Source organism: Eschscholzia californica, unplaced genomic scaffold (genome assembly GCF_041429995.1).
Source record: "Eschscholzia californica isolate CP2 unplaced genomic scaffold, dmEscCali1.0.p SCAF_3, whole genome shotgun sequence".
Lineage (NCBI taxonomy): Eukaryota > Viridiplantae > Streptophyta > Magnoliopsida > Ranunculales > Papaveraceae > Eschscholzia > Eschscholzia californica.
In genome coordinates, this window is record NW_028238420.1 from 56,480,065 (window position 1) to 56,507,938 (window position 27,874).

A 27,874-nucleotide genomic window follows, 5' to 3' on the forward strand; every position below is an offset into this window, starting at 1 on the left:
CGTGATATGCTGATAAAAGATTAGAATCGTTAAAAAACTTTTGGCACAGATTAAAAATTAAAAAAAGGAAGTACTAGATTAATACTTAAAGTGCACTATTTTTTTCTCAAATTTTGATTGAAAAGATATACATGGATACCATTTTTCCCATTTTACTATTTGACCCATTTGAAGGTGCAAGTTGATGTTCTCTATTCTACTGACAAGGCATTACTAAACTTGCTCCGGAACTCACCACTGCTGGAATCACTTGTCTTTGATGTGGCAAGTCATGCCTCGAATTTTTGTTTCCCTAGCGAACACTTGTGTCACGAACTATTGCCCTTGTTATAGATAATAGACTTATAGTAATGTTTATACTTGTCGATTATCTTCTTATTCAGGTTTTCCCTCCATATTTATTTGGCCAAGATGGTGGAGAATCAACACTTGATACAGTGGAAGAGTCTCTGTTGCCAAATCTAAAATCCATTGACTTCCTATTTCTTGAAGGGCACCGAAGGGCGATAAGTGTTGCAAAACTCTTTCTAAAAAATGCAACAATTCTGCAGGCTAACCATTCATAATTTAATCCACCAAATATAATTCGGTTCTTTGCGACATAAAAAAATATGTTTAAGGTCTTACTCCTTGTCATCAATAAAAAGGCCTGAAATTTGAGTTATGAAAAAGAAAATGAAGATAATGGAAGAAGTACTTGCGCTTCCGAGAGCCTCGTCAAGTTGTGTAATTAAATTTGAAGAAACTTATTAAAGAGTTTTTAATGTTATGAACTTTCAGTGTTGAGAGGTCCTTGTTGATCTATAACCTTTTTGGCTATACGAGTGTCATTGGTAACTCTCAATTTGTAAATTTCATGGATCAACCTAATGACATTGCAGTGTTTCTGTTATATGAAATTTATGCATTCAATCCGATAGTATTGTTATTTGCACCTTAGTACGGAGTTGTTATTTGCTTGGTTGATGTTCTGCATGGGTTGCCACGTGAGACATTGCAAGATCAAAACTTGACGTTCTGAACTCCGCCTTGAATTTTAAATTTTAAAGATGACAAAGTATTCTGAAGTAGTGAAAAGTCTAACTTGTGTTGGTTTGGCATTAGTACGTACAAGAAGTTGTGAGATCAAAACAATTCCATGGCCATTAAGTTGTGAGATCAAAACAATTCAATGGCCATTGGAGTGGGAGATAAAATGTCTCTTCCAAACACTAAGCTTGTGAATCTAATGTGTTTTAGATTTAGGAAGAATCAAATGCCGCTAGGAATGCTTTTTAGGTTATTATGTATTTGAGTAGCAGATATGTTCAAGGTGATACGAATTAGTCGCACTTTAACACTTTATGCATCCACTGTCATTTGGTGCAGTGGTTAATGGTTGGGCACCCCCTCTTTAGCCAATTAGGTCGTGGGATTGAGTCTCGGTAGTGCAGTAGTTGGACACTCCCTCTAATCTTCACGATGTATCAATGTCTTGTAATGACTAACGTTAATCGTAGTCGATTTCTCAAAACACTTTATGCAGTGTGCTTTGTGATCTTTATTGGTTGAGGTCGGTCTGGGCTTCGACCCATGGCCTACCAAGCACAGGATGAAATAGTGTTGCGCCAGGCCAGACAGTTGAGCTTATATCCCAGTCCGACCCGTGACTGGACTGCTATACCTGCCAAAACGCTTGGCCGAAACGATTGGGACCTGCCAAAACCTTTCCTCCAGTTTGTAAACCCTAAACGATTGCACCAGCACCTCCACTAATCAGGTAACCTTTGTAAACCCTTCCATTCATTTCTCAAACTTTGCTGATTCTATCTGTCTCTCTTAAATTGTTATCACTTGACATGTTTGAATTGATTTTTCTCTTCGTTTGTATTTCAAGGGTTTTTTTGTGAATTAGGAAGACATGTCTGAAACAAGGGTTTTGAAAAATCAGAAGCTATTCAATGGAGAGATTAACATTGGTAATCAACTCGATAATGATAGAATTAGTAATTTACCAGAACCAGTTCTTCATCACATTCTATCTTTCCTTCCAATTAAAACAGCTGCTTCTACTTGCATTTTATCTCAAAGATGGATGAGATTGTGGACTTGTATCCCATTTCTTGATTTTGGTTCTTGGTCTGATCATCTTTTTACTCGATATGATGAAGAACATTCTTCATACATTGCTAGGTTCATATATTTTGTGGAAAACACATTGCATTGTCATGATATATCAAGTATTAAGAAGTTCAATCTAAATTGTTGGGGGCTATATAATTTCCCTTCCATAAAGTGTTGGATCTCTATTTTGTTAAGGGACAAAGTTGAAGAACTCGTTATTCGAAATGCAGAAAGAGATGTCTTTCCCTCTCGTGTTTATACTTGTGAATCACTAACTAGGTTAAAGTTAAAGTTTGTCAAAGGTGTCAATCTTCCGAAATCCATTTATCTTCCGAGGCTGAAGATTCTTAAGCTTAACCGTGTCTCTTTTGTGAATAGCAACGACCAATTCTTTTCTAAGGCTTGCCCTGTCCTAGAAGAGTTATCTATAAAAGACTGTTCTTGGAAGAACAAGAACATGATAGACATCTCATCTTCTTCCCTAAAACGTTTTAGCTCTTGTGGTGATAATCGCTTCCAGTTATGGGCCCCAAATCTAGTCTTCCTATCGTACGATGGTTCTGCTGCACATTTTGATGTTCTTCATAGTTTTTCTTCACTTGTTGAAGCAAGACTAGAAATTGAGATATATGATTTTGATGATGAAGAAGGAATAAGTAGGGAAAAAGTCGGTGCGATTAAGCTTCTTAGACAGCTCTGTAATGTAAAACATCTATATGTTGGCACCTCTGGCGTCCGGGTATGAGTTCTTAAAGTTATCTAACTCTTACATTTTAAGCCAATTATATATATATACATATATGTTTGACCTGATTCCTTACAAGCATATTTATTCCATTTTGTAGGAGTTTTGCCTTCCAGATGATTCAATTAATCTACCTACATTTTCAAATTTGACCTGTTTGGAAATCCTTTCAGATTTTGTTATTCCTACAGCTAAGGCAGTAATCAACTTGCTCGAAACCTTGCCGAAGCTAGAATCACTTGTGCTTCAGGCAAGTCTCAAATATATTTTTTCTCTATCAATCACATTTTTTTTTTCATTTTGCATCACTTAAGTGCCATTGTCACAGTTGCATTTATAGTGGTCGTAACTTTATAGGTGGGATAATGTTCTTATTTAGGTCTCATCTGACGAAGATAAAGATTCAATACTAGAAATATCAGGCGACAATGATGGAGATTCAATATTAAACACAACACCTCAGTGTTTGGTGCCAAACCTAAAATCAGTAAAATATCATTATTTTAAAGGACAGAGATGGGAAATATGTTTGGTAAAGTTTTTTCTCAAAAATGCGATAGTACTGCAGACTATGACTATTGAAGAAGCAATCTGCTCATCAGATGATTTCAGAATTTACCTCTCGATGGCAAAGGAATCCAAATTCGGACAAAAACAGCTGGAGAACCAATATGAACTAATGGAGAAGAAAATGAAGGTAATGGAAGAAATACTTGAGTTTCCAAGATCTTCATCAAGTTGTGTAATTAAGTTTAAGTAGAAGCTTTTTGGAGTTCTGAAATTTATGAATCTACAGTTTTGGGTAATTAAACTGGATTCACTGGAATCTGTGTTTTCATTTGGAATGTTTATGAGGTTCAAGTGCTTGGGAACTAAAGGATAGGAATGCACAAGAACTAGTTAAGTTGGAGAACTCGATTTGAACTTAAAAAACTCTGTTTTAATTATAGCTAAGTTACCTCTAATGTATATATTCCCATTAGTTGATGTTGAAAGGTGACGAGTCTTCAAAGTGAAAGTGTAAAATTCTCCCTTGCTTTCTTAGCATCGAGAGTTGTTTATTTATAAGTTTTCAATCAGATTTACATTTTGTTATGATTTACAAAAGATCTCATACATATCTTAAACTGAAAATGAAACAACCTTTCAAATTTGAATTACATTGGACTGAGTCAATGTTTGAATTGGTCAGTACACTACCACCCTCCCTCAAGCTCAACCTTCGCATCCAGAAGGGAGAGTTTGGAACATAATATTTGATGTCGGGTCTGCACTAAACCTTTTGTAAAGATATAAGCAATTTGACTTTGTGTCCGAATATGTTGAACCTTTAAAGCTCCTCTTGTTACTCTCTCACGGACAAAGTGATAGTGAAGCTCCATATGTTTTGTTCTGGAGTGTAGAATGGGATTGTGAGCCATGTATGTGGCACTAACATTATCACAAAGTAGGAGTGGAGGATTCTTCATTCGAATTCCCAAATCACGGAGTAAAAACTGAACCCAAGCAACATCAGCCGCCCTTTTGGCCATGGCTCTATGCTCGGCCTCCGTACTTGGTCTTGACACTGTGGGTTGTTTCTTAGAAGACCAAAGAATTAAATGTGATCCAAAAAATATACAATTACCCGAAACAGATCGTCTAGTATCAGGGTCACCTGCCCAGTCAGTGTCTGAAAATGCCATGATTTGAGAATTGGAATTTTGAAGATTAGTGACATAATTTGTTTTAAAATATAATCATCGACCCAAAGTGGCCTTCAAGTAACGAAAGATACGCTTGACCGCCATAAAGTGTACATCTGTTAGAGAGTGCATATATTGACATACTTGATTTACCGAATAACTGATGTCAGGCCGATGTGAGGGGCAAGTATTGTAGACCTCCAACCAACGAACGATACAAAGTAGCATTCTCAAAGGGTTTACCGTCTCGTATTGATAGTTTCTTACCAGTCTAGGAGTATTTACTGGTTTCGAATTAATCAAGTCAATCTTATTTAAAAGTTCAAGAGTATACCTCGTCTGATTCAAGTTCAGACCTGAGGTAGAGCGGTCGATTTCCATGCCTAAGAAGTGATGGAGCTCGCCTAAATTCGTCATTGAAAAGTGGCCATGGAGACGATCAATCAAATCTGAAATAACTCTCGAATTCGAACCTGTAACTAGTATATCATCGCCGTATAACAATTATACCGTAAAAGAAGATGAGGTTCGATATACAAATAGAGAATGATCTGACTTTGAGGCAATGAAACCAAATCACGAAGATAGGATGTAAATTTATGAAACTAGACCCTAGGGGCTTGTTTTAATCCATACAACGCGTTATTTAATTTACAAATATGATCCGGATACAATGCGTCAGTAAAACAAGTCGGTTGAGTCAGATAAACGACCTTGTCAAGAACACCATGCAAAAATGCATTTTTGACATCCAATTGGGTGAGTTTTCAACCGAAGTAACTGCAAGACAAATAACCAATCGAATCGTACCAGGCTTAACGTTAGGTGAAAAAGTTTCATCGTAATCAATTCCTTGTTGCTGATTGAAACCTTTGGCTAATAGTCGAGCCTTGTAACGATCTATAGTACCATCACTCTTAGATTTAATTCGAATACCCACTTCGAACCAATGAGGTTCATGGACGGTTATCGAGGTACCAAAGTCCAAGTCTGATTTCAAATCAATGCATTAAATTCGTCTGCCATGACCTCACACCATTTTGGATCAGACTTAGCTTCACTATAGCAGCTTGGTTCATTAGGTAATGGTGGTAAAGAAGAAAGCAATGCAAAATTAACCGAATGTCTGGTAGCCATCAAAGAATTATATACCTTTGGTTTGATAATCCTAACTTTCGATCGCGTTGCCATTGGATGTAACGAGCGGACCGACTGCGAAGGAAGTGGGTCTTCAATCGGCATAGCGATCGGACTCTCTATATCAATACCCACCTCAACTGACCTGTTTGAACTTGAAGTAAGAGAAGTCTCATTGATAGGGTCCAACCGAGAACTAGAGTTCACTGGAGGAGAAGATATTATGGGTAAAGGTGAAACACTTAAATTAGGTTCTGGATGTGGTACTGGAGAAAGTGGCAAGTCAGTAGGTTCAGCCACTTGCATGGAAATTTGATGATTAAGAGGTTCATTAATTGAAGTACGCCTTTGTGATGAAGATTGGGAAGATGAGTTGGAATTTCCTGGATCTTGAGAGAATTCGTTTATTATGAACCAATTTGGAGCCTCTTTAACGGTAATTTCATTACTATGATTTTGAAACCCTTGGAGGGCAAATGGAAAAAGCTTTTCATCAAATAAAACATCTCGAGAAATAAACGTTCGAGATGATTCTGGGTCATAACACTTGTATCCCTTGTGCAATTCACTATATCCAATAAAAACACAAGGTAAACTTTTATAATCAAATTTGTTTTTGCGATAAGGAGATAAGAGTGGATAGCACCGTGAGCCAAATACTCGCAAAAATTCGTAATTTGGTTTTCGTTGAAAAATAGTCTCAAAAGGTGACTTGTTTTTCAAAACTGAGGTAGGCAATCTGTTAATAAGATATGTTGTCGTTCCAAAGGCGTCAGGCCAAAAAGACTTTGGAAGATGACTTTGGTGCAAAAGGGAGAATCCGATTTCAACGACATGTCTAATCTTCCTCTCAGACACCCCATTTTGTTGAGGAGTATGAGGACAAGACAACTGTTGTAAAATTCCATAACTTCGAAAATAAATTTTTATTTTGTTCAATGTAAATTCACCTCCTTCATCGCTCTGAAAAATTTGAAGTTTGGCTTGAATGGAAATCTTTTATACAGTCAAAAGCTTGGGATTTTTCAGTGAGAAAATAAAGCCAAGTGAATTTGGAAAAATCATCTACCAGAACCAAGAAATATCGATATCTTAGATTTGAGATAATAGGCGAAGGTCCCCACAAATCGGAATGAACTTCTGAAAATGGTTGTTGAGATCGAAAATAGGAGGGTTTATAAGGTAATCGGTGATGTTTAGCCATGATAAAACTTGAGCGTAAAGAACTTGAATCTGAACTAACTAAACTTTTATAATCAAATTGTTATGACCGTGAAGGACCTGCTTCCCCGTTACCCGATCCTGCACAAAAAATCTATTCTATCAAACACGACGAAGCAATCCAAATCTTTAGTTAGTTGAGAGACTGAAATTAATTTTTTTGTGATTGAAGGCACATGCAAAACATTTCTCAAAGTTATTGAAGATGACGGAGATTTAAGGATGACATTACCGGTATTCTTTACGGGCAAAAGAGAACCATTGCCAACGGAAACCTGATCATTACCATAGTATGGATTCCTGTTAACCATCTGACTTGAATCATGTGACATGTGATTGAAGGCTCCCGAGTCAGCATAGTAATCAGGATCATAAGCATCAACAGTTGGTTGATAAGCATTAAACGATTGAGGAATGTCATTCGGTTGATAGTTTTAATCTCCTCGGTGGTAGCAATAATAGCTTTTCTTCACTTGTTGAAGCAAGTATAGATATTGATATATATGATTTTACTGATGAAGAAGAATTAAGTAGGGAAAAAATCGGTGCGATTAAGCTTCTAAGACAGCTCTATAATGCACAACATCTGTCTGTTTGCATCTGTGGCGGTCGGGTATGAGTTCTTAAGTTATCTAACTCTTAGATTTTAAGCCAATTTATTTAATATATATATATATATACATGTAATGTTTCGCCTGATTCCTGACAAGCATATTTATTCCATTTTGTAGGAGTTTTGCCTTCCAGATGATTCAATTAATCTACCTACATTTTCCAATTTGACCCATTTGAGTATCCTTTTTGATTTTGTTATGCCTACAGCTAAGGCAGTAATCAACTTGCTCCAAAACTTGCGGAAGCTAGAATCACTTATGCTTCTGGCAAGTCTTTACTCAAATATATGTTTGTCCTACAGATAAGGCAGTAATCAACTTGCTCCGAAACTCGCCGAAGCTAGAATCACTAACGCTTCATAAGGCAAGTTATTACTCATATATGTTTTTCTCTATCAAGTAAAAGATTGAATCGGTTTCTTTATTATACCAGTTGCATTTATAGTGGTCATAGCTTTATATGTTGAATGATGTTCTTATTTAGGATTCATCTGACGATGAAGACGAAGATTCAATACTAGAAATATCTGGCGATGATGATGGAGATTCAATATTAGATACAACACCTCAGTCTTTGGTGCCAAACCTAAAATCCGTAAAATATCGTTTTTTTTTAAGGCCAGAGAAGAGAAATATACTTGGTAAAATTTTTTCTCAAAAATGCAATAGTACTGCAGACTATGACTATTGAACAAGCGATCTGCTCGTCAGATAATTTCAGATACTCCCTCTCGCTGGCAAAGAAATCCAAGTGCAAACTAGAAGATCTGGAGTACCAATGTGAACTAATGGAGAAGAAAATGAAGGTAATGTCTGAAGTACTTGTGTTTCCAAGATCTTCATCAAGTTGTGCAGTTAAGTTTGAGTAGAAGCTTTTTGGAGTTCTTACATTCACTGGAATCTGTGTTTCCATTTAGAAAATTTATGAGGTTTAACTGCGTGGGAAACTAAAGGAAAGCAATACACAAGAACTAGTTAAGTTGAATTTGATTTGAACTTAGAAAAATCTGTTTTAATTATAGTTATCTCTAATCTGAACATTCCCACTAGACATTAGTTGATGTTGAAATGTGACGAGTCTTCAACGAGCATCAAACCTTAGAGCATATCCGATGCAAAACTCAAAAAAATCTCTATTATTTCTATGTGTCAACTGTCAATTTACATTCTCATTCTTAGGGGCGAAAATTGAGATCCTCAAGTCTTTTGTGTCTACTACGTAAAACTCCAAATTTGTTGTATTTATTTATGTGGTATAATCATTTTTAAACAAACAAATTCTTTTTTAGAAAATATATGACAACAATTGATTTCTATCAGTTCAAATGTTTTGTCTCTCTCTATCTCCTCTCTCATTTTTCCTGATATCCTCATGGAAAGTTTCCACCCTTCATTTGGAACGATAATCGTCCTAGATGTAACTCTCTGCCAGCAACATAGAGAATATACATGCATAGAGGATGGTTGTGTGGAATATCAATTTCCAACCGGTTTACAAGACATTCCCTTAGATTAGGCATCTTTGGACAACTTCCTCCTTCCCTAATGCATGCGTGTAAAATTCCAAGTTCCCACTCACGACCCATGTAACAAGCTACACCAAGGGGTCCTTGTTAAATGGAAGTAGAAGATCAGAATGAGGAAATGAGGTGATCCAGATTCATCATGACTATCCAAGAACATACAAGTGCGCGGCGAGCCCATGCAAAGGGTTTGGTTAAGATATGCCAGATTCCACCAAGTATACAAATGGAACCTAACCATACATGTCCTCCAATTATATCTTCTAAGCAACGAGGACGCTGCCCTGCCCTTCTCCTGCCGTGGAAGGACTTCCGCCTGTGGTGTGGTCCAACCCAAAGAGAGGTAATATCTATCTTTAAATATTAATCCGAATCGACCATGAATCTCAATGACCAAGAATTTACAATTGACGCGGGAAGGCATTCTAGAGTGCGTACCACGTAATCCTTTAAAAAGTGTTCTGAGTGAGTTATTTCAGCTTCACGGTTTCTTTCCCGTGAATCAAAATTCAATTTCAATCAAGTAGTCAGAGGCCAAGAGGAGTAGTAGCCTCTAAGGGTTTCCACATTTGAAAGAGAGTGAATACTCTCGCGCGGCACTTGCAATGGCTTCTTTATTTCTTCATGTTCAAAAAAACAAGATTGTCTAGATCCGCGGGCGGACACTAAGATGGAAGAGTCCCGCTAATATGCCCAATGTCCCTGCTGCAATATGATGAGAGGCTATTCCTCTAAGCTTTCTTCTCAGCCCCAGGGAGTTCACCAGGTCAGGTATAGGCTCAGGGAGCTCCAGATATTTGATATCTTTCTCTTTGAATGAGATCTCAATTCCAGCTACGGAACAGTACTATAAGAATCAGTACTGAACATCCCTCCTGTAATAGTACAGGCTCCCATAGCAATGACATATTTTGGTTCAGGCATTTGCTCATATAATCTCACCAACGAAGGAGCCACCGCTGAACACGACATTCCCTTACATTCGACTTCCTTAGACAAATTCCTCCTTCCCTGATGCATGTGTGTAAAATTACAGCAAAGGGGAGGATCCCTTGGTAAAAAACGACTTCTAATTTGTGAGTCCCCAAACTCAGCGTACTGGTTTGGGGGTCCCCAAACCACTAGTAAATCCAGTTATGGGGGATTTCTCCCAAGTTATGTAGTTGGTCTTGGCCGAGGGTCTCGGTTTGGTGTCGGCCTTTTCCTTAAATGAGACTCGATCGAGATACGAGTTAGGGTTTGGACGAGAATCTCGAGTGTCTCGACCAAGACATACCGAGACGGAATATCTTCTAATCTTTTGAAACTATTTTTTTTGTTTACTTTAAATCCTACTTGTATACTACCATTTATTACCTTCTTAACTACTTATTATATTCCCAATCAGTCTAAGATAAGTAGCAATAATATTCTATAGATATTTTAGGTCTTTCGTTTTATAGAAACTTTGATATTTATAAAGTATGAACTTCATTATTTACTCTTTTTTAGGAAAATACAATCAAACTACTAAACTAAATTGATAATGAAAAGGTGGAATGTCGTCCCAAATCTTTTGTTAGCAGGGATGTAGGAGAATTTGGACTCGGTGAATTTGTCTTTCAGTTGGAGAATTTGGACTCGGTGAATTTGTCTTTCAGTTGTAGAATTTCAGATAACTGATGCTTCTTTCACCTTCTTCTCTTCTCGCCGTCAGCCGTCGACATGCAAATATATGGTACATCAGTAGAGAGAGTTGTAAGTTGATGGAGAAATTCCCAATAGTGATCTACGATCAAAGCACTCAAACCTGAATAAAAACGAAAAACAAAAGGATCCTAAAAACCAACAAAAGAGACTCTAACCAAGAAACATAACTTTTATTGTACTAAGTAAAAAAGAAAACTAGTAATTCTCTCTTCTCCATTGCTCCATATCACTTACTGGATCGATCTTAGGTTCCGATCTACCTTCTATGATGTCTAACTTCACTTCGCTGAGTCGACTGAATCAGATTCTCCCAAATTCACTTATTTTTCCTCTTTCTCTTCCACGATTAACTCAAATTCACCGGAGAAATTCTTTGTCTAGATCAAACGTAAACTGCATGGAGTCAATAAGAAATCAGAAATTGAGAATACGACATGAGCATCAATGTCCCACGGAGTTGCTCTACCCCCTCACAAATGCAAGTTCTCGGGATATCAAAAGCCTCGTCAGATAGTACCATAGCTATATATATATAATTACCAAACTCCTTCGTCCAATTTGCAAACCCTAAACAATTGGGGTTTTATGATTACCAAAACCCTCTCCACAATTTTCAAAACCCTAAACAAATTAGGGTTTTACAATCACGAGCACCACCACCGATCTTCTATCAGGTAACCTTTTTCTGTCACAATCATAATCTATTTTTCTTAATTCCATTAATTTCTCAAACTTTGCTGTATCTCTGTCTCTCTTATTTGCTATCGCTTTCCCAATTTCTTCAATAATAAAGAAACCGATTCAATCTTTTACTTTTTTTTTTCTTTGTTTTAGGAAGACGTTTCTGAAACAATGGTTTTGAAAAATCAGAAGCCATTCAATGGAAAGATCAACATCGGTGATCAACTCGATACTGATAGAATTAGTGATTTACCAGAACCAGTTCTTCATCACATTCTATCTTTCCTTCCAATTGAAACAGCTGCTACTACTTGCATTTTATCTAAAAGATGGATGTTCTTGTGGACTTGTATCCCATTTCTTGATTTTAGTTCTTGGTCTTATGATCTTTATACTCTGAACAACAAACAACAATCTTTATGCATTGCTAGATTCATACGTTTTGTGGAAAAAACGTTACATCGTCATGATACATCAAATATTAAGAAGTTCAATCTAAATTGTACGAGTCTTAGTGATTTCTCTTCAATAAAGTCTTGGATCTCTATTTTGTTAAGGCACAAAGTTGAAGAACTCGTTATTCAAAATGCAGAAGGAGATGTATTTCCCTCTTGTCTTTTTACTTGTGAATCACTAACTAGGTTAGAGCTAATCAGTGTCAAATGTGTCAATCTTCCAAAATCCATTCGTCTTCCGAGGCTAAAGATTCTTAAGCTTAACTATGTCTCTTTTGCGAATAGCAACGACCGACTCTTTTCTAAGGCTTGCCCTGTCCTAGAAGAGTTATCTATAAAAGGCTGTGATTGGAAGAAGAATAAGAACATGATAAACATCTCATCAACTTCCCTAAAACATTTTACCTGTATTGCTCAGTCCGTCCCGTTAATTAAGATTTGGGCCCCAAATCTAGTATTCCTATCGCACCAGGGTTCTGTTGCAAATTTTGATGGTGTTCATACCCTTTCTTCACTTGTTGAAGCAAGAATACACGTTGAGATATGTGATTTTACTGATGACGAAGAAATGACTGCGGAAAAAGTCGCTGCGATTAAGATTCTTAGACAGCTCTATGATGTAAAGCATCTATCTGTTTTCACCTCTGGCGCGGGTTGGGTATGAGTTCTTAAGTTATCTAACTATTAGCTTTTAAGCCAATTTCATATATATATATATATGTTTGACCTGATTCCTTACAAGCATATTTATTCCATTTTGTAGGAGTTTTGCCTTCCAGATGATTCAATTAATCTACCTACATTTTCAAATTTGACCCATATGGAATTCCATTTAGATTTTGTTTGTCCTACCGATATAGCAGTAATCAACTTGCTCCAAAATTTGCCGAAGCTAGAATCACTTATGATTCATAAGGCAAGTCTCTAGTCATATATTTTTTTCTCTATCAATCAATTATTTTTTTCATTTTTCATCACTTATAATTGCCGTAGATTTATAGTTGCATTTATAGTGGTCATAACTTTATAGGTTGAATAATGTTCTTATTTAGGTCTCATCTTACATTGAAGCAGAAGAGTTATTAATAGAAACATCCGGCGATGATGATGGAGATTCAATATTAGATACAACGCCGCAGTCTTTGGTGCCAAACCTAAAATCCGTTGGTTTTCGTTTTTTTGAAGGACAGAGAAGGGAAATACGTTTGGTTAATTTTTTTCTCAAAAATGCTTTCGTACTGCAGACTATGAGTATTGAACAAGCGTTCTGCTCGTCAAATTATTTCAGATATTTCCTCTCGGCGGCAAAGACATCCAAGTGTGAACTAGAAAATGTGGAGAACCAATATAAACTAATGGAGAGGAAAATGAAGGTAATGTCAGAAATACTCGAGTTTCCAAGATCCTCATCAAGTTGTGTAATTAGGTTTAAGTAGAAGCTCTTTGGAGTTCTTAATTTTCTGAAATCATAGTTTTGGGTAATTAGATTGGATTCACTGGAAATCTGTGTTTTGTTTTGAAAATTTTATGAGGTTAACTGCTAGGGAAACTAATGGAAAGGAATACACAATACTAGTTAAGTTTTTGAATTTTAATTGAACTTAAAAAATTCTGTTGTAATTGTAGTTAAGTTACTTCTAATCTTAACATTCCCATTTGTTGATGTTGAAAAGTAATGTGACTTTCAAAGAGCATCAAACCTTACAACATGTCCCAATGCAAAGCTCAAAAAATCTCTTTTAGATCTATATGGCAAGTCCCAATTGACATTTTCATTCAAAATTCGGATTAGATAATGAAGACGTTTAGTCTTCGAGCAATCAAATGGAGTATGTTTCAAGTTCTCTATTCTTCTCCTTTCCAAGCTATCAAATAAATGACGAACATATTCTAATTTCTAGAGAGCGTGTGAGACTTTTCATTCTTCTTGGCTGAAAAATTGTCTATTTACGTCTTCCTTTAGAATTTCAACCATTCCGTTAAGATTTTCTGTGTTTTTCGTAATCTATTTTTTAAAATCAGAAATTAATGATTATAATATTTAAATTTGAAATTTATGTCTAATAGTTATATCTTTTGATAAATTATATGGAGAGATATTTCTTTTTGTGAAAAGATTCTCTACTTGAAAAATGTCTCTTTGTTTTCTATAAATAAAGTTTTCTCTAAACAAACTAAAAATCGATGAAAAAACACGCAGAAACAATGTGGAAAAACCTTTGCCATCTTCATTATGTTCTAATGCTCCTTAAGTGAAATCTCCACAAGTTACTTGGTGTAGTTTCACAAAGACTTGTCATATCTTGGGAAGCAATTTGTCTTGTAACCTTAAAGTAATCTCGAATGAGAGGAGGCAAATAATGCTTTAAGAAAGTGTACATAGTACACGTTTCAAGCCTCTAATCTCCATCCCTCTTCTATTCATCATTATTTGTTAACGAAGACAATATTTCTAACACCATCACTAAGCCTCCACCATCACAACCACCATCAAACCACAACCACCGTCAAACCACAACCAACACTATCACTGTAAGACAAAAAAAAATGGGCTCTTTTCGCAGAGAAACATATTTTAACACTTTTTCTCGGTTAAAAAAAAATTGAAAAATCTATTGACTCGACGAATACCAAATTCGATTAACTATTTAATCGGGAGATCAAACTAAGGACCGACATGACTTTTTCGAACCCGAGCCGATTTCCGAGTAACTCAATCAAATCGTTTCATTCAGACTGCAAGCTATAAATTCAAGTTTTATGTGTTTTACCTCACATTATGTGCAAGGAAAATGTAGAAAATTTCGATATATAATTTTTTTCTTTTGAAACAAGTGTAGGCCACATTCTTAAAATTCGCTTCTGGTCTCTAAAATTTCAGGACCGACCCTGTCTGGAGCAGACATATCATGCCGAATATAGTTACTACGTTGTCCCGAAATTGAGAACAAATTTATCGAGAGAGAAAACGAAGAATAAGGACGTGGAGTTTGTTCGATGAGTCAGATATCTCTTAAAGCTATCTCATAAAAAGAAAGATATCTCTTAAGTTGCCCGGGATACCAAAAGCCTTTGGGTGCTTCTAAAGGCACCGGGACAAAAGACTGTTAGCATCCATCTCTATTAGCACCAGGCCCAACTGCTCCTTTCTCTGTTAGCACCGTACAATTATGTAGGCACCGGTCAAAAGCCAACTTAACCCTAACCCTCCATCTATCTCTACAAAATCTGAACTAAATGGGGAATTTCAAACTTTCTTTTAGGTGGAAAAAGTGGAAATTTCAATAAAAAACAAGTCTCCGAATCTAATTCAACTTATCCATTAAAACTCTTCTTCTTCTTCACCGAGCTATCAAAGTGAGGGTATTATTATTTTTTGAGGTTTCATTAATGGCGGCCGACTTTGCTGAAGCTTTGGTTAATAGTGATAGAGAAGATTAAAGCAGGAATAGATTTTAGTGAACTTAATAGTAAACAAAAGAAAATGTTAATCAATATTGATGGTATAATTGATTGTTTTGTTTCATTACTTTATTCTCAAGATTATGAATCAATTGAAGCTTCTCTTCTTGCTCTCATCTCTCTCTCTAGTGGCAGTGATAGGTAAGTCATTTACCCATTCTTTCTCTCTAGCTGTCTCTAAATTTTCTTATGGGATATCTGTTTATTTTCCACGAACAAAATTAAGATAACAAAAGTAAGATCTATACCAGTACTAATACAACTACTTGTGGATGAAATATTGGTTGAACTTGTAATAGTGGTTTTATTAACACTTTCAAGTTGCAAACAAAACAAAATGGTAATTGCAGAATGTGGGGTCATTCATATTCTACTCGAAATCTTGAGCAGAGAAGACCACAACAATGGGTATCACCAAACTAGTCTTGATGCCATTGCCATACTTCACAATCTCTCAACTTGTCAAGAGCTAATTATACCCATAATCTCGTCGGGTACAATTTCTTATGTACTCCAACTTATTTACAAATCAAATAAAAGTTCGCCAATCGTTGAGAAGTAGGTGGGATTACTTGAAACACTTGCTTCTTCATTAGAAATAGGAGTTCCCAATTTGGACAACGAGAGAAGGAAAAAAAGCTAACGAAGGTGTGAACATCACCCACATAAAAAACCGGTGCTTATAGAGAACTCAGGTCAATAATCATTGACCCGAGTCAATAAAATTTTCGGATGCTAACAGTCTTTTGGTCCGGTGCCTTTAGAAGCACCCAAAGCCTTTCCCGCGTGGGGTAGTTAGATAGCTGATATGATCACCAATCTTTCGTCCAATTTGCAAACCCTAAACAATTGGGGTTTTGTAATCACCAAAAACCCTATGTCCAATTTCCGAACCCAAACAATTAGGGTTTTATATTCACCTCCACAGCCACCAATCTTCTCTCAGGTAACCTTTTTCTGTCACAGTCATCATAATCTATTTTTTTCTATATTTCTATTCATTTCTCAACTTTGCTGTATTTCTCTCTCTTAATTGTTATGGGTTTTCTAATTTCACTCAACATGTTTGAATTGATTTTCTCATCGTTTGTGTTTCAATTTATCTATCTTTTATTTTCATGTGTTAGGAAGACATGTCTGAAACAAGGGTTTCGAAAGATCAGAAGTTATTCAATGCAGAGATTAACATTGGTAATGATAGAATTAGTAATTTACCAGAACCAGTTCTTCATCACATTTTATCTTTCCTTCCAACTAAAACAGCTGCTTCTACTTGCATTTTATCTCAAAGATGGATGAGATTGTGGACTTCAATCCCGGTTCTTGATTTTAGTTCTTGGTCTGATCATCTTTCTAATCCAAAAGACGAACAACATTCCTTGTACATTGCTAGATTCATAGATTTTGTGGAAAACACATTGCATTGTCATGATCTATCAAATACTATTAAGAAGTTCAATCTAAATTGTTGGGGGCTATATAATTTCCCTTCCATAAAGTGTTGGATCTCTATTTTGTTAAGGGACAAAGTTGAAGAACTCGTTATTCATGATGCAGGCGGAGCTGTATTTCCCTCTCGTGTTTTTACTTGTGAATCACTAACTAGGTTAGAGCTAATCAGTGTCCAATGTGTCAATCTTCCAAAATCCATTTATTTTCCGAGGCTCAAGGTCCTTAATCTTCACTGTGCCTCTTTTATGAATAGCAACGACCAACTCTTTTCTAATTGCCCCGTCCTAGAAGAGTTATCTATAAAACACTGTCATTGGAACAATGAGTACATGATAAACATCTCATCGCCTTCCCTAAAACATTTTACCTGTTGTTATGATGATCCCATTCCGTTAATTAAGATTTGGGCCCCAAATCTAGTATTCCTATCGCACAGTGGTTCTGTTGCAAATTTTGATGTTGTTCATACCTTTTCTTCACTTGTTGAAGCAAGAATAGACGTTGAGACATGTGATTTTACTGATGAAGAAATGACTGCGGAAAAAGTCGGTGCAATTAAGCTTCTTAGACAGCTCTATAATGTAAAGCATCTATCTGTTTTCACCTCTGGCGCAGATTGGGTACGAGTTCTTAAGTTATCTAACTATTAGCTTTTTAGCCAATTATATATATATATATATCTATATAATAAGGGAAGAGGGTATCTTTTTCCCTCCTCCCAATGGTCAAGATTGAGTTTCACACATATATAAAAGAGGGTTCAGATTTATCTTCTTAAATTTAATGGATGGGATTTGAGGAACAAAAGATCTAATGGTTTTAAAAGAAAGAGGGAAAGAAGGAGCATCTTTGAAAAGATGCCATCTTTTACTCTTCCCTCCCAAACACCCAGTACAACACGTCCTCTCATCTCTTAAACTTTTTTTTTCAAAAGTCCCCTTCCCGCTCTCATCTTCGTCAACTTCGATCTCATGATCCGTGATGCAGGTATCCCTCCCTCTCTATCTCTCTGTATGTTTGTTTCTTCCTCACACAGACACTTTGTTCAGCTGAAGTATTAGAGAGAGAAAGGAAACCCCTAGCCCCCAAATTAAAATCCTAAACTAGGGTTTTAATGGAGGTTCTAAGTTCTAATAAGGGTCCTGAAGTTACCTTGAAAACTAGGGTTCTTCTAATTAGGCTTCTAATTAGGGTTCAACTTTTTTGACTTTGATAAAACTAAACCCAATTTTGGCTAAATTCATTTTGGGTTCTCTGATTTTGTTGATAGGTTCTCTCGATTCATGGTTGTTGATAGGGTTCTTAGAGGTGCTAATGAGATTCCGGTGCTAATGAGATTTTGGGCTCTCTGACTTTGTTGTGTTGTCTTTTTTAGGTGAATCGGGGTTAGGGTTTGAACTATCATTTTTAGGCAAACAGCACAGACTTCTTATATCGCCTCCCCCTTTTCAGCATTCTCTCTCCGATTTGCATAATTTTCACTTTCTTCTTTCCTATTTTTCTATCCTAACAACTTCTTTATTTGCCAGCAAGGTCACGAAATCAAGCGAATATCAAAGCTATATATGTTTAAGGTGAGTATTAATGGTCATTTTGTTTATTACTCATTCTATCACTACAAAGTTTATTTTAAGAGGGATCTCAGACCAAAGGAAATAGTTTAATTCTTAGTTATTTATAGATTTAAGCCACTATGCTTAATTTTGTTTACAACTCCAATGACATTATTATTGAAGGGTAATTCGGGTTACAGTGGACTATAGTAAGTGTTTAGTATTTTATATCCAAATTTTTTCTCATTGGAATTAGATGTCTGACCAAGCTTGAAAAGTTGATCTTTACATCCCAACTTGCTTTCTTTAGAGTTCAAGTATATCCCCGAGTTATTCCACTCCTACTACTTATATGTTTCCTATATTTACATCTTTTTATGGTGTTCCAAGTATGGTTCACTGGAGTATTGACCCAAATAACAGCCCCTACAAGAGATAAAACTTAGGGTGAGGTTTTGATATATATATATATATATATCTAATAAGGTTTTGATTTGTTTAATTTAGGGTATCTTTCATTGCTTTACTTTAAGGTTTTGATTTAGGGCTTCCTGAAAGATGAGTTCTAGGCCATCTTGAACCATATATATTTAGTTTTTTCATTTGCTTATTCTACTTCATTTTGTTTTGACCTCAAACAGTTCTTTCGAATGCATTAAAGAGCTAGGCATACAACCTCAAACAGTGTGAATAGTGTGGACTAAATATGCTTCACAGTGTATTGAACCTCTGAGCTACGGTTATAAATTTCACTCCTACTCTTTTGCTCCTTAAATTTTAGGTGCTTTCATGTATTTTACAAATTCTTTTGTTTATTTAGGTTTATTTTGTTTAGCTCATTGGCTAGGATTTTACTGGTTCCTCTATTAAAGTCATCTCTATCTCACGCGAGTTCTATCTACCTCTCTCAAATTCGAGTTGATGTTTGTAATATATATCAGCCAATTTGTATCTTATACCCTAAGTCGATTTGTAGCTATGTACCACACTAAACCCACTTTCTTTGACTTCATTTTGGGTTATCTTAAATTCTATTTCTTGGTGTTTTCCTCAAATTCGGTTGCAAGGTTTGTGTATCATTCTCTCATTAATATGTTCAGAGGTTCCTTCTCTCATTAGCATGTGCAGAGGTACCGTCTTTCTTCTTTGTTTTCTTTTTGTTTTTTTTTTTGCTTCTGTATTTAAATTTGAGTTTATATTTGACATCGTAAGCATATAGTTAACATGTCATCTTACTCGGTTTAGCCTCCTCTCTTGCTGGATTAAGAAGTTCTTGGTGAAAGTTTAGAATCGCCGATTCTTTTAGCTGGATCCTTTTTGACGATATTTTAAGTTAGACTTAACTGTTCTTTATGTCGATTTCTTAGTCTGATCACCCCAAAATCTGAAATGGAACATGTCGTGACTACAATCATGGGCACATAAGAGAGTTGATTATCGAGAATCGATTACTACAAGTGCATGATTTATATGTACCAAGCTCTCTCAATCTTGAGGTATTCCTATTTCAACAATTATGAGATAATTCCTACAATTAGAATCATAAGACTTTGAATTTTATTGTTGTAAGCTGACTTTGAATTCCTACAGGTGCATGATCGCATTACAGATTATGAAAATTTCATTGTTGTAAGCAGACTTCTGAGGAGGCCATGAGACCAATTAAGTCAATATTCTCACTACAAGTGAACTCATAATTCGACTGGTGAGTTTCTCTGATTCTAAAACTTTTTGATTTTCTGGATTAAGAAATCAGCATTCACCAACAATGGAAATCAAACTTCGGTAACAAGTAACCTGGAGTGCATGTTTAAGTCAGACAAGATATCTATGATCATTTCCGATTTTGTAATTCATGTTGAGTATTTGATGATGAATCTGTTATGATTTCTATATTAAGCCAGAAAGTATGCTAAATAAAATATCCGTTAAAAATCTTAGGACATCTTCATACCTCAAAGCATTAAACCCCTGCCCATATTTCTCTTCACCGATTTTGGTTTAGGATTTGGGACTTTCAAATCCTTGAAATCTTAACAATGTTTAGTATTTTGTACTCATAAAAACAAGAGACGATATTGATAATGGTTTCTATTTTGGGTTTGTCAATTGAGGATTCCGTGTGGCTACAAACCTTCTGCTACGAATATGAGGTCTTGGATGACCAATCGCTTGGTTCATTATGGACTTTGGGTAGTTAATATGAGATGACTGTACAACATTGGTTCCTTTGTATATCGTAAATGGTAGACAAGGGCACAAGAGATTGTCAGGGAAGTTAGGATATGAGCAATTAGGGGTTGGATATCGACCAAAGAGAATTCTTTTTATAATAGGAGTCTTTGATTTTTTTTGTTGTTTTTCTCATATTACGAGTTTTTTTAAAAAATACTATTAATAGTTTATGGTGTTAGAGTTATTTCTTGCAATAAAAGATCGAAAATGTACTCGCTAAATCTTCCAATTAACTTGCATTGACTCATTTATAGCCGTGTACCTGTGAAGATCTATATTAAGCTAGAAACAGTGTTAATTCAAATATGAATCTCTTTGTTGTTGTTTCATATGGCTGTTAGCTTCGAAATCTGGTGCAATGGTTAAAACACCCTCTTCTTTTAATTAATCAAGGCATTTATTTATTTTTTCCTTTTTTTGTTAACATGGTTTGAAGAAGGTGTAAGTGACAACAACACAGGACTGATATTCCATGCTTTGTAAGCTCTCCTTTTGTTTTTCTTTTTTCATGGATTCTAATTAATTTTAAACTTTATTGATTAGTTAAGTCTATGGGCTCAAACACTTTCACCAATACGTGAACACCGTGTTGTAGTATAGCTATAGGTGATTTTCGTCCTTTGTTGTTAGAGTTTCAGTCAGGTTACCGTACACAAGTGGCTCTTAATTCAGACTCTTCGAGTCAATTGAGATCTACAATTGGATTTCAGATATGAAACTGGAAGTAAAAACATACACCATTATCTTCTACGAATGTCAGTTGTAGCAATCTTCTCGACTTTTTTTTGTTTGTTTGCAGCTTGAGACAACCATTGGGGGTATGGTATTTGTGTCGTCACACAAGGATCACCCATAAGTTCAAAAGACAAGGTTGACCTATTTGTCGAGCACATTGAAGCTTTCTGTGGGTTCCAATTTGTGTTGTCCCATTTGGGCGGTACGCATCTGCTCATCAAGACCAACCTTGGGAGAGTTGTGAAGCGTGGTAAAATGCAGTTTTTCATCGACAAAAAGACCGCCAAATTTACTGCGATCGTAATATATTGTGGCGGTACTCTTAAAATTAATATCAATATGAATGTGCAGGTTCATTCAAGGCGATAAATGATGAGGAATGTCGATGTACCAGTACGTCATTCATGAGAGGAAAGCTATACATACATTACATTGCAACCTTTTGGATTTCCTGAATCTCTGACTTAGAGTACTGCAAAGGCACCGGATAAAGTGTTTCTGCTAGGGCATCAACTCAAATGATAGACATGGAGTTGGACGAATGGAAAGAAACAACCATGTTTGATGTGAGCAATATTGTAGATTGTAAATGTAGCTCTTAAATGCATTCAAAAGAACTGTCCGTGCCCCACGGGCACGGGTTACACCCTCGTTTATTCCATATTGTAGGAGTTTTGCCTTCCAGATGATTCAATTAATCTACCTACATTTTCAAATTTGACCCATATGGAATTCCATTTAGATTTTGTTTGTCCTACAGATAAAGCAGTAATCAACTTGCTCCAAAATTTGCCAAAGCTAGAATCACTTATCCTTCATAAGGCAAGTCTTTACTCCAATATATTTTTTTCTCTATCAAGCAATTTTATTTTATTTTTATTTTTCATCACTTACAAGTGCCATAGTTTTACCGTTGCGTTTATAGTGGTCATAACTTTATAGGTTGAGTAATGTTCTTATTTAGGTCTCATCTTACGATGAACAAGAAGATTTATTAATAGAAACATCCGGCGATGATGATGGAGATTCAATATTGGATACAACGTCGCAGTCTTTGGTGCCAAACCTAAAATCCGTTAAATATCATTATTTTGAAGGACAGAGAAGGGAAATACGTTTGGTACATTATTTTCTCAAAAATGCTACACTACTGCAGATTATAACTATTGACCAAGTGATCTGCTCATCAGATGATTTCAGAAGTTACCTCTCGATGGCAAAGGAATCCAAATTCGGACAAAAACAGCTGGAGAACCAATATGAACTAATGGAGAAGAAAATGAAGGTAATGGAAGAAATACTTGAGTTTCCAAGATCTTCATCAAGTTGTGTAATTAGGTTTAAGTAGAAGCTCTTTGGAGTTCTTAATTTTCTGAAATCATAGTTTTGGGTAATTAGATTGGATTCACTGGAATCTGTGTTTTCTTTTCGCAATTTTATGAGGTTTACTTAACTGCTTGGGAAACTAGTGGAAAGGAATACACAAAAACTTGTTAAGTTGTTGAATTTGATTTGAACTTAAAAAACTCTGTTTTAATTACAGTTAAGTTACCTCTAATCTTAACATTCCCATTTGTTGATGTTGAATGGTAATGTGACTTTTCAAAGAGTATCAAACCTTACAGCATGTTCAATGCAAATATGAGAAAATCTCTATTAGTTCTATGTGGCAAGTTCCAGTTGCCATTTTCATTCAAAAATTTGGAATATTTTATATAGTCTTGTTGTTTTATTAGAAGAAAATTAGTTAGACTCATGTAAGGTAGTCAACAAAACGCCTTAAAAGGTGGGAACATTGCGGAATTGTCCAGGCCGCTCTGAAATTGGGGACAGATTATAAAGAAGTTTATGGTGCGTTTGGTTGCAGGATTCCTACAAAGAACGGAATTTAGTAAGAATCAAGATTCCTTAGTCTATTTGGATACCAAGCGTTTGGTTGCAGGATTCCTACAAAGAACGGAATTTAGTAAGAATCAAGATTCCTTAGTCTATTTGGATACCAAGAATCCGAAGATTTTCTTTTTGAGTTAAACTACAATTTCATTCATAAGTAAGAATTCAATCCAATACTTCACACGGTTTTGAGAGGTTGACTCCTTGGAGTACACATCAAGGATGTACTAAGGTAATTTACAACATTGATTTTGAGATATGGTGTCGATGGTGGTCTCCATTGTTGTTGTTGTGGTTTATCCTTGCATTTCTTAGTTATAAAGGATTCAACTTTTAGTGGCGTGGTTGAAGTGTTGTTGATGCGTGAGATCATCTGTAGAGGGGTTTGTTTATTGGCAGTAAAACAGTTTTCGCGCCTAGCTTTCCATATAAACCACAATATTTTGGCATATAAATTAGTAATATCCTCATCTAAATTTTTCGATTGTTGAATCCAAAGACTTATCGTGCTTAATTGTTCCGGTCTAACCTAAAAATTGAACCATATCGCTATAGCGTAGTTGCAGTGTAACATCACATGGTCTAGAGTTTCATTATAATTACAGTTTATACAAGTATAAGTGTTGCCAATATACCTTCCGATTTTGTCCTTTACTGGTAGACTATTCGTACAACATTTCCAAATGAATAGTTTTATACGTGATATCGTGTTCCAATTTCAAATGAAAAACCAATCATTGTGAACATGCATAGGTCCATTGCTACCTCTTTTTTTTTTGTTCAAGAGCAAAAAAAATTAAGGTTATTTCTCAAATGGACCCCAACTTTGTGACCAGCTTCCTGCCTAACCCCCTACTTTAGTAAATATTTCCATATGACCCTCTTTTTCAGTTACCGTTAACTTTTCATTACTCTCTCTTCTCCATCTCATCTCCCCTCTCTGCCAACTCACCTATCACGCCACATATCATCTTCTCCGGGAGGGGTCGTCGGCCGGCCAAATTTTCGGCCGACGACCTTCAAACCTAAAAAAGAAATTTCTCTTCTTCTTCCTCTCTCTTTCCTATTTTCTCTTCTTCTTCCTCTCCCCTATTTTCTCTCTTCTTCTTCTTCCCCCCTCTCTCTCTACTTATTCCTCTCTCCCTTCCCCTCTCTTCTCACTCTCTCTCTCTCTCTTTCTCTCTAAAATGGTCGGCGAAGGGGGGAACCCTTTGCCGACCGTCGATCTGGGAAACCAGACCTTCGAAGGTCTTGGACCGACGCCCGGCGAAGGGTTCCCCACTTCGCCGACCATTTTAGAGTGAGAAGAGAGGGGAAGAGAGAGAGAGAAGAAGAAGAAGAAAGAGAAAATAGGAGAGAGAAAACAGGAAAGAGACGAAGAAGAAGAGAAAAAAAGAAGTTTTTTTTAGGTTTGAAGGTCGCCGACCGAAATTTGGCCGACCGACGACCCCTGCCGGAGAAGATGATGATGTGGCGTGATAGGTGAGTTGGCAGAGAGAGGTTTGAGATGGAGGAGAGAGAGTAACGAAAAGTTAACGGTAACTGAAAAAGGAGATCATATGGGAATATTTGCTAAAGTAGGGGGCTAGACAGGAAGTTGATTACAAAGTTGGGGGCCATTTGGAAAATAACCAAACAAATTACTTACACTAATGAATTTGAAAGAATCGGTATAATCATGAATACCAAAGACTTAAGTGAGATTTTTCAGTCTTCTTGGGTGCAAAATTGTCTATTTCCGTCTTCTTTTACAAATTCAGGCATTCACAACAGCTGAAATTCGATTAGAAGTCATCAGAGGCAGAATTTACACATTCAGCCAGTTGACTCATCTGGGCAAAAACTTGGGGGGTTGTCCTTAGTAAATATTAGTGCTCCCGATATCAAAAGCATTTCCCGCGTCCGACGGTTACCCAGCTGATATGTATCAAAACCCAACAAAATTGACCCATTAGGACTTCATAATCACCAAAATTCTTCATCCAATTTGCAAAACCCTAGACAATTAGGGTTTTATGATAACCAGCACCAATCTACTCTCAGGTAACCTTTTTTTTCTCAACTTTGCTGAGTGTCTCTCTCCTAATTGTTTTCTATTTATCAATTTCTTCAACAAAGAAACCAATTAAATTTTCTTCCTTTTTTTTGTACGTTGTTTTAGGAAGACATGTCTGAAATAATGGTTTTGGAAAAGCAGAAGCTACTCAATGGACAAATTGGTATTGGTGATCAGCTAGATGGTGATAATGGTAATAATGATATGATTAGTAACTTACCCGAACCAATACTTCGTCACATCCTCTCATTCCTTCCGACAAAAACCGTCGTTCTTACTTGTGTTTTATCTAAAAGATGGATGCACTTTTGGACTACTATCCCTGATCTTGATTTTAGTTGTTGGTATAAACCTAATCGTATCTTAGAAGGTGAAGAATGTTCTTTATACGTCAATAGATTCATGGATTTTGTGGATAAAGCATTGCATCTTCATGATATGTCCAATATTAAGAAATTTAGCCTAAACTGTCATCGACTAAGTAATTACTCTAAGATGAATACTTGGATATGTTCTATATTAAGGTGTAAAGTTGAAGAGCTCACTATACTAGATTCATTAAAAGATTTCTTGCCTTCCTGTCTTTTTACTTGTGAGACACTGACTAAGTTAGAGCTAAACAAAATCCGTGATGTCAGTCTTCCACATTCCATCTTTTTTCCGAGACTCAAGATCCTTAAGTTTGCGAATGTTCTGTTTAATGATTCTATCGATCAACTCATTCGTAACTGCCCAGTCCTAGAAGAGTTGGATATACTAATGTGTCACTGGAAGAATGAGAAGATAGTAAACCTTTCAGGTCGTATGCTACTCCGGTTTGCATATGTTTATACTCCCCAACCAGTCAAGATTTGGGCACCCAATCTAGTGGCCCTCTTGTACAAAGGTTCGCTTGCACATATTTGTGTTCTTCCTATATTTTCTTCACTTAGGTGTGCAGCTATAGAAGTATGCTCATGTAAAAAAAATGAAGATGAAGTAATTAGGGAAAAATTAGCCGGAATGAAGCTTCTTCGACAGTTTTGCAATGTGAAACATCTATCATTTGAAGGCGATAATTACAAACATAAGGTATGTGGTTGTAGGTTCTATATTTAATTTCGAACTTTTTGCCCAATGTACGTTTGTTTTATCTAACTCTTTACGAGCTTATTATTTTGTTTGATTAGGCCTCCTCTTTTATTCATGAGTCAACAAGTCTACGTCTACCTACATTTTCCAATTTGACCGTTTTAGACGTCAATCCAAATTTACTTTGTCCTACTAATAAGGAACTACTCAACTTGCTCCAAAACTCTCTCAAACTAGAAGCACTCGTTTTTTCGGAGGTACATTTCTCAAATCTTGTGTTTTCTTAGCAATCAATATTTGTTTTTTATTTTGCATCACTCACTACTGCTTTGTTAGAATTGAGCAATTCTATTGATGGAACAATGTTACTACATATATACAATAGATTCTTTTTTGTGGTTCAGAGTGTTTCCAACAAGTTTTGGAAGTACGGAAACAATAAGTACAAATGAGGTGGAAGGACCCTGGCATAAAGTTGTTGTAATTTGGCCGTTTTTTTGGTTATGATCCTGTCCATATTTATCTCAAACTTACATGTTGGATTTTATCGTTATTCAGGTCTTTCTACCATATCCATCCGACGACGGTGATGGCGAATCTGCACTAGATACAACGCATACATCTTTGTTGCTAAATCTGAAATCCGTCAAGTTTGTACCTTTCGACGGAAACACAAGGGAGATGTGTGTGGTAAACTTTTTTCTGAAAAATGCTACAGTTCTGCAGACTATGACCATTGTTAAAAGTACCAAATTTACGTATTTCAGTCCTGCTCCAACAAAAAATATGTCTCAATTGGAATTAATGGAGGACAAACTGAATATTTTGGAGGCCATATTGAGAATTAAAGAGGAGAAACTAAAGGTAGTTGAAGAAGTAGTTGGGCTTCCAAGAGCTTCATCAAGTTGTGTAATTAAGTTTGTAGATACACATCCACTTTGATCTATACATTTTTTTTCTTCTTCTTATATGGGTTTCATTATTTTTGACAAATTGAAATTTGGTAATTAGCCTTGTGAAATACAGTACAATTTTTGTTATTACTAGGAAATTTATGAATCTAATCTCATGAGTTTATTAGTTGTTCTGAAAATTAAAGAAGATATTCTTAGGAATGAGACTTATCTTTCGGTTGCTACTGCTTTGCTATAATTATGTAGTTATAGGTCTTCTTTACAAGTACAACAGTGATAGGTGATCAAAAATTTGGGTAACAACCAGTTGAAATCTGTTATAACTAAAAGTCGCGGAAGCTATCGAACCTATCCTAGAAATTGATCCGATTATGAAGATTAATCGAAAAGCTAAGCCAAAATCAAATATGCGAACAAAATTTAACGAGGTTCGGCTTTAAAGCCTACGTCCTCGGGCGAAAAGAAATCTTTATTGAAGGATAGATGAAGACGACTAACACAACCCGCAAGTTCGTCCCAAGATGGTACCGTATAGAAATTAACCTTCTATACTAGATCTTCGACGACCGAGAAATTTAACACCGCTCAAAAACTATGAAAAATTTCTCTCACTCTTGCTCTCTCTCTAGCTCTCTAAAGAAGAGTTGTTG

At 36.0% G+C, this 27,874-nt stretch overlaps 4 protein-coding genes and 1 long non-coding RNA gene across 11 annotated transcripts; all 5 read left to right on the plus strand.

The window, feature by feature from the left end:
- Nucleotides 1-1,426: 1,426 nt before the first annotated feature.
- LOC147552192 (F-box/LRR-repeat protein At4g14103-like) lies at nucleotides 1,427-6,279 on the plus strand. The gene is made up of 5 exons (XM_086665704.1): nucleotides 1,427-1,759; nucleotides 1,895-2,842; nucleotides 2,949-3,098; nucleotides 3,228-3,866; nucleotides 6,198-6,279. The coding sequence occupies exons 2-4, from the start codon at nucleotides 1,901-1,903 to the stop codon at nucleotides 3,606-3,608; spliced, it is 1,473 nt and encodes a 490-aa protein (XP_086521830.1). The 5' UTR covers nucleotides 1,427-1,759; nucleotides 1,895-1,900; the 3' UTR covers nucleotides 3,609-3,866; nucleotides 6,198-6,279.
- A 4,228-nt stretch (nucleotides 6,280-10,507) lies between these two features.
- On the plus strand, nucleotides 10,508-13,555 carry LOC147552193 (F-box/LRR-repeat protein At3g59200-like). Of its 2 annotated transcripts, none has more exons than XM_086665702.1 (4): nucleotides 10,508-11,391; nucleotides 11,552-12,511; nucleotides 12,617-12,769; nucleotides 12,906-13,555. In XM_086665702.1, exons 2-4 carry the CDS (start codon nucleotides 11,570-11,572, stop codon nucleotides 13,287-13,289), a joined length of 1,479 nt encoding a protein of 492 aa, XP_086521828.1. In that variant the 5' UTR covers nucleotides 10,508-11,391; nucleotides 11,552-11,569; the 3' UTR covers nucleotides 13,290-13,555. The 2 variants fall into 2 exon arrangements, with proteins under 2 accessions (XP_086521828.1, XP_086521829.1); XM_086665703.1 differs by having other exon boundaries at nucleotides 10,883-11,391; nucleotides 12,928-13,555.
- Nucleotides 13,556-14,832: 1,277 nt separating this feature from the next.
- On the plus strand, nucleotides 14,833-22,755 carry LOC147552194 (F-box/LRR-repeat protein At4g14103-like). Of its 6 annotated transcripts, none has more exons than XM_086665695.1 (5): nucleotides 14,833-14,929; nucleotides 16,111-16,261; nucleotides 16,447-17,387; nucleotides 21,960-22,112; nucleotides 22,255-22,755. In XM_086665695.1, exons 3-5 carry the CDS (start codon nucleotides 16,449-16,451, stop codon nucleotides 22,636-22,638), a joined length of 1,476 nt encoding a protein of 491 aa, XP_086521821.1. In that variant the 5' UTR covers nucleotides 14,833-14,929; nucleotides 16,111-16,261; nucleotides 16,447-16,448; the 3' UTR covers nucleotides 22,639-22,755. The 6 variants fall into 6 exon arrangements, with proteins under 6 accessions (XP_086521821.1, XP_086521819.1, XP_086521818.1 ...); XM_086665693.1 differs by having other exon boundaries at nucleotides 14,863-14,929; nucleotides 16,443-17,387; XM_086665696.1 differs by lacking the exon at nucleotides 14,833-14,929 and having other exon boundaries at nucleotides 16,103-16,261; nucleotides 16,443-16,506; nucleotides 17,257-17,387.
- Nucleotides 17,446-21,943, plus strand: LOC147552195 (uncharacterized). Its single transcript, XR_015236823.1, has 7 exons — nucleotides 17,446-17,754; nucleotides 18,297-18,341; nucleotides 18,962-19,816; nucleotides 19,911-20,025; nucleotides 20,992-21,034; nucleotides 21,355-21,540; nucleotides 21,642-21,943. It is a non-coding gene; the product is annotated as an uncharacterized LOC147552195 (long non-coding RNA).
- Nucleotides 22,756-25,172: 2,417 nt separating the features above from the next.
- On the plus strand, nucleotides 25,173-27,388 carry LOC147552196 (F-box/LRR-repeat protein At4g14103-like). The gene is made up of 4 exons (XM_086670524.1): nucleotides 25,173-25,226; nucleotides 25,345-26,310; nucleotides 26,409-26,567; nucleotides 26,869-27,388. The coding sequence occupies exons 2-4, from the start codon at nucleotides 25,351-25,353 to the stop codon at nucleotides 27,250-27,252; spliced, it is 1,503 nt and encodes a 500-aa protein (XP_086526650.1). The 5' UTR covers nucleotides 25,173-25,226; nucleotides 25,345-25,350; the 3' UTR covers nucleotides 27,253-27,388.
- The last annotated feature ends 486 nt before the right edge of the window (nucleotides 27,389-27,874 follow it).

Coding starts and splice junctions, on each gene's coding strand:
- LOC147552192 (XM_086665704.1), top strand. CDS start 1,901: ATGTCTGAAACAAGGGTTTTGAAAAATCAGAAGCTATTCAATGGAGAG. Junction 2,843..2,948: donor TTGGCACCTCTGGCGTCCGG/GTATGAGTTCTT, acceptor TCCATTTTGTAG/GAGTTTTGCCTTCCAGATGA. Junction 3,099..3,227: donor TAGAATCACTTGTGCTTCAG/GCAAGTCTCAAA, acceptor GTTCTTATTTAG/GTCTCATCTGACGAAGATAA.
- LOC147552194 (XM_086665693.1), top strand. CDS start 16,124: ATGATCACCAATCTTTCGTCCAATTTGCAAACCCTAAACAATTGGGGT. Junction 16,262..16,442: donor AGCCACCAATCTTCTCTCAG/GTAACCTTTTTC, acceptor TTCATGTGTTAG/GAAGACATGTCTGAAACAAG. Junction 22,113..22,254: donor AATCACTTATCCTTCATAAG/GCAAGTCTTTAC, acceptor GTTCTTATTTAG/GTCTCATCTTACGATGAACA.
- LOC147552193 (XM_086665702.1), top strand. CDS start 11,570: ATGGTTTTGAAAAATCAGAAGCCATTCAATGGAAAGATCAACATCGGT. Junction 12,512..12,616: donor TCACCTCTGGCGCGGGTTGG/GTATGAGTTCTT, acceptor TCCATTTTGTAG/GAGTTTTGCCTTCCAGATGA. Junction 12,770..12,905: donor AATCACTTATGATTCATAAG/GCAAGTCTCTAG, acceptor GTTCTTATTTAG/GTCTCATCTTACATTGAAGC.
- LOC147552196 (XM_086670524.1), top strand. CDS start 25,351: ATGTCTGAAATAATGGTTTTGGAAAAGCAGAAGCTACTCAATGGACAA. Junction 26,311..26,408: donor GCGATAATTACAAACATAAG/GTATGTGGTTGT, acceptor TTGTTTGATTAG/GCCTCCTCTTTTATTCATGA. Junction 26,568..26,868: donor AAGCACTCGTTTTTTCGGAG/GTACATTTCTCA, acceptor ATCGTTATTCAG/GTCTTTCTACCATATCCATC.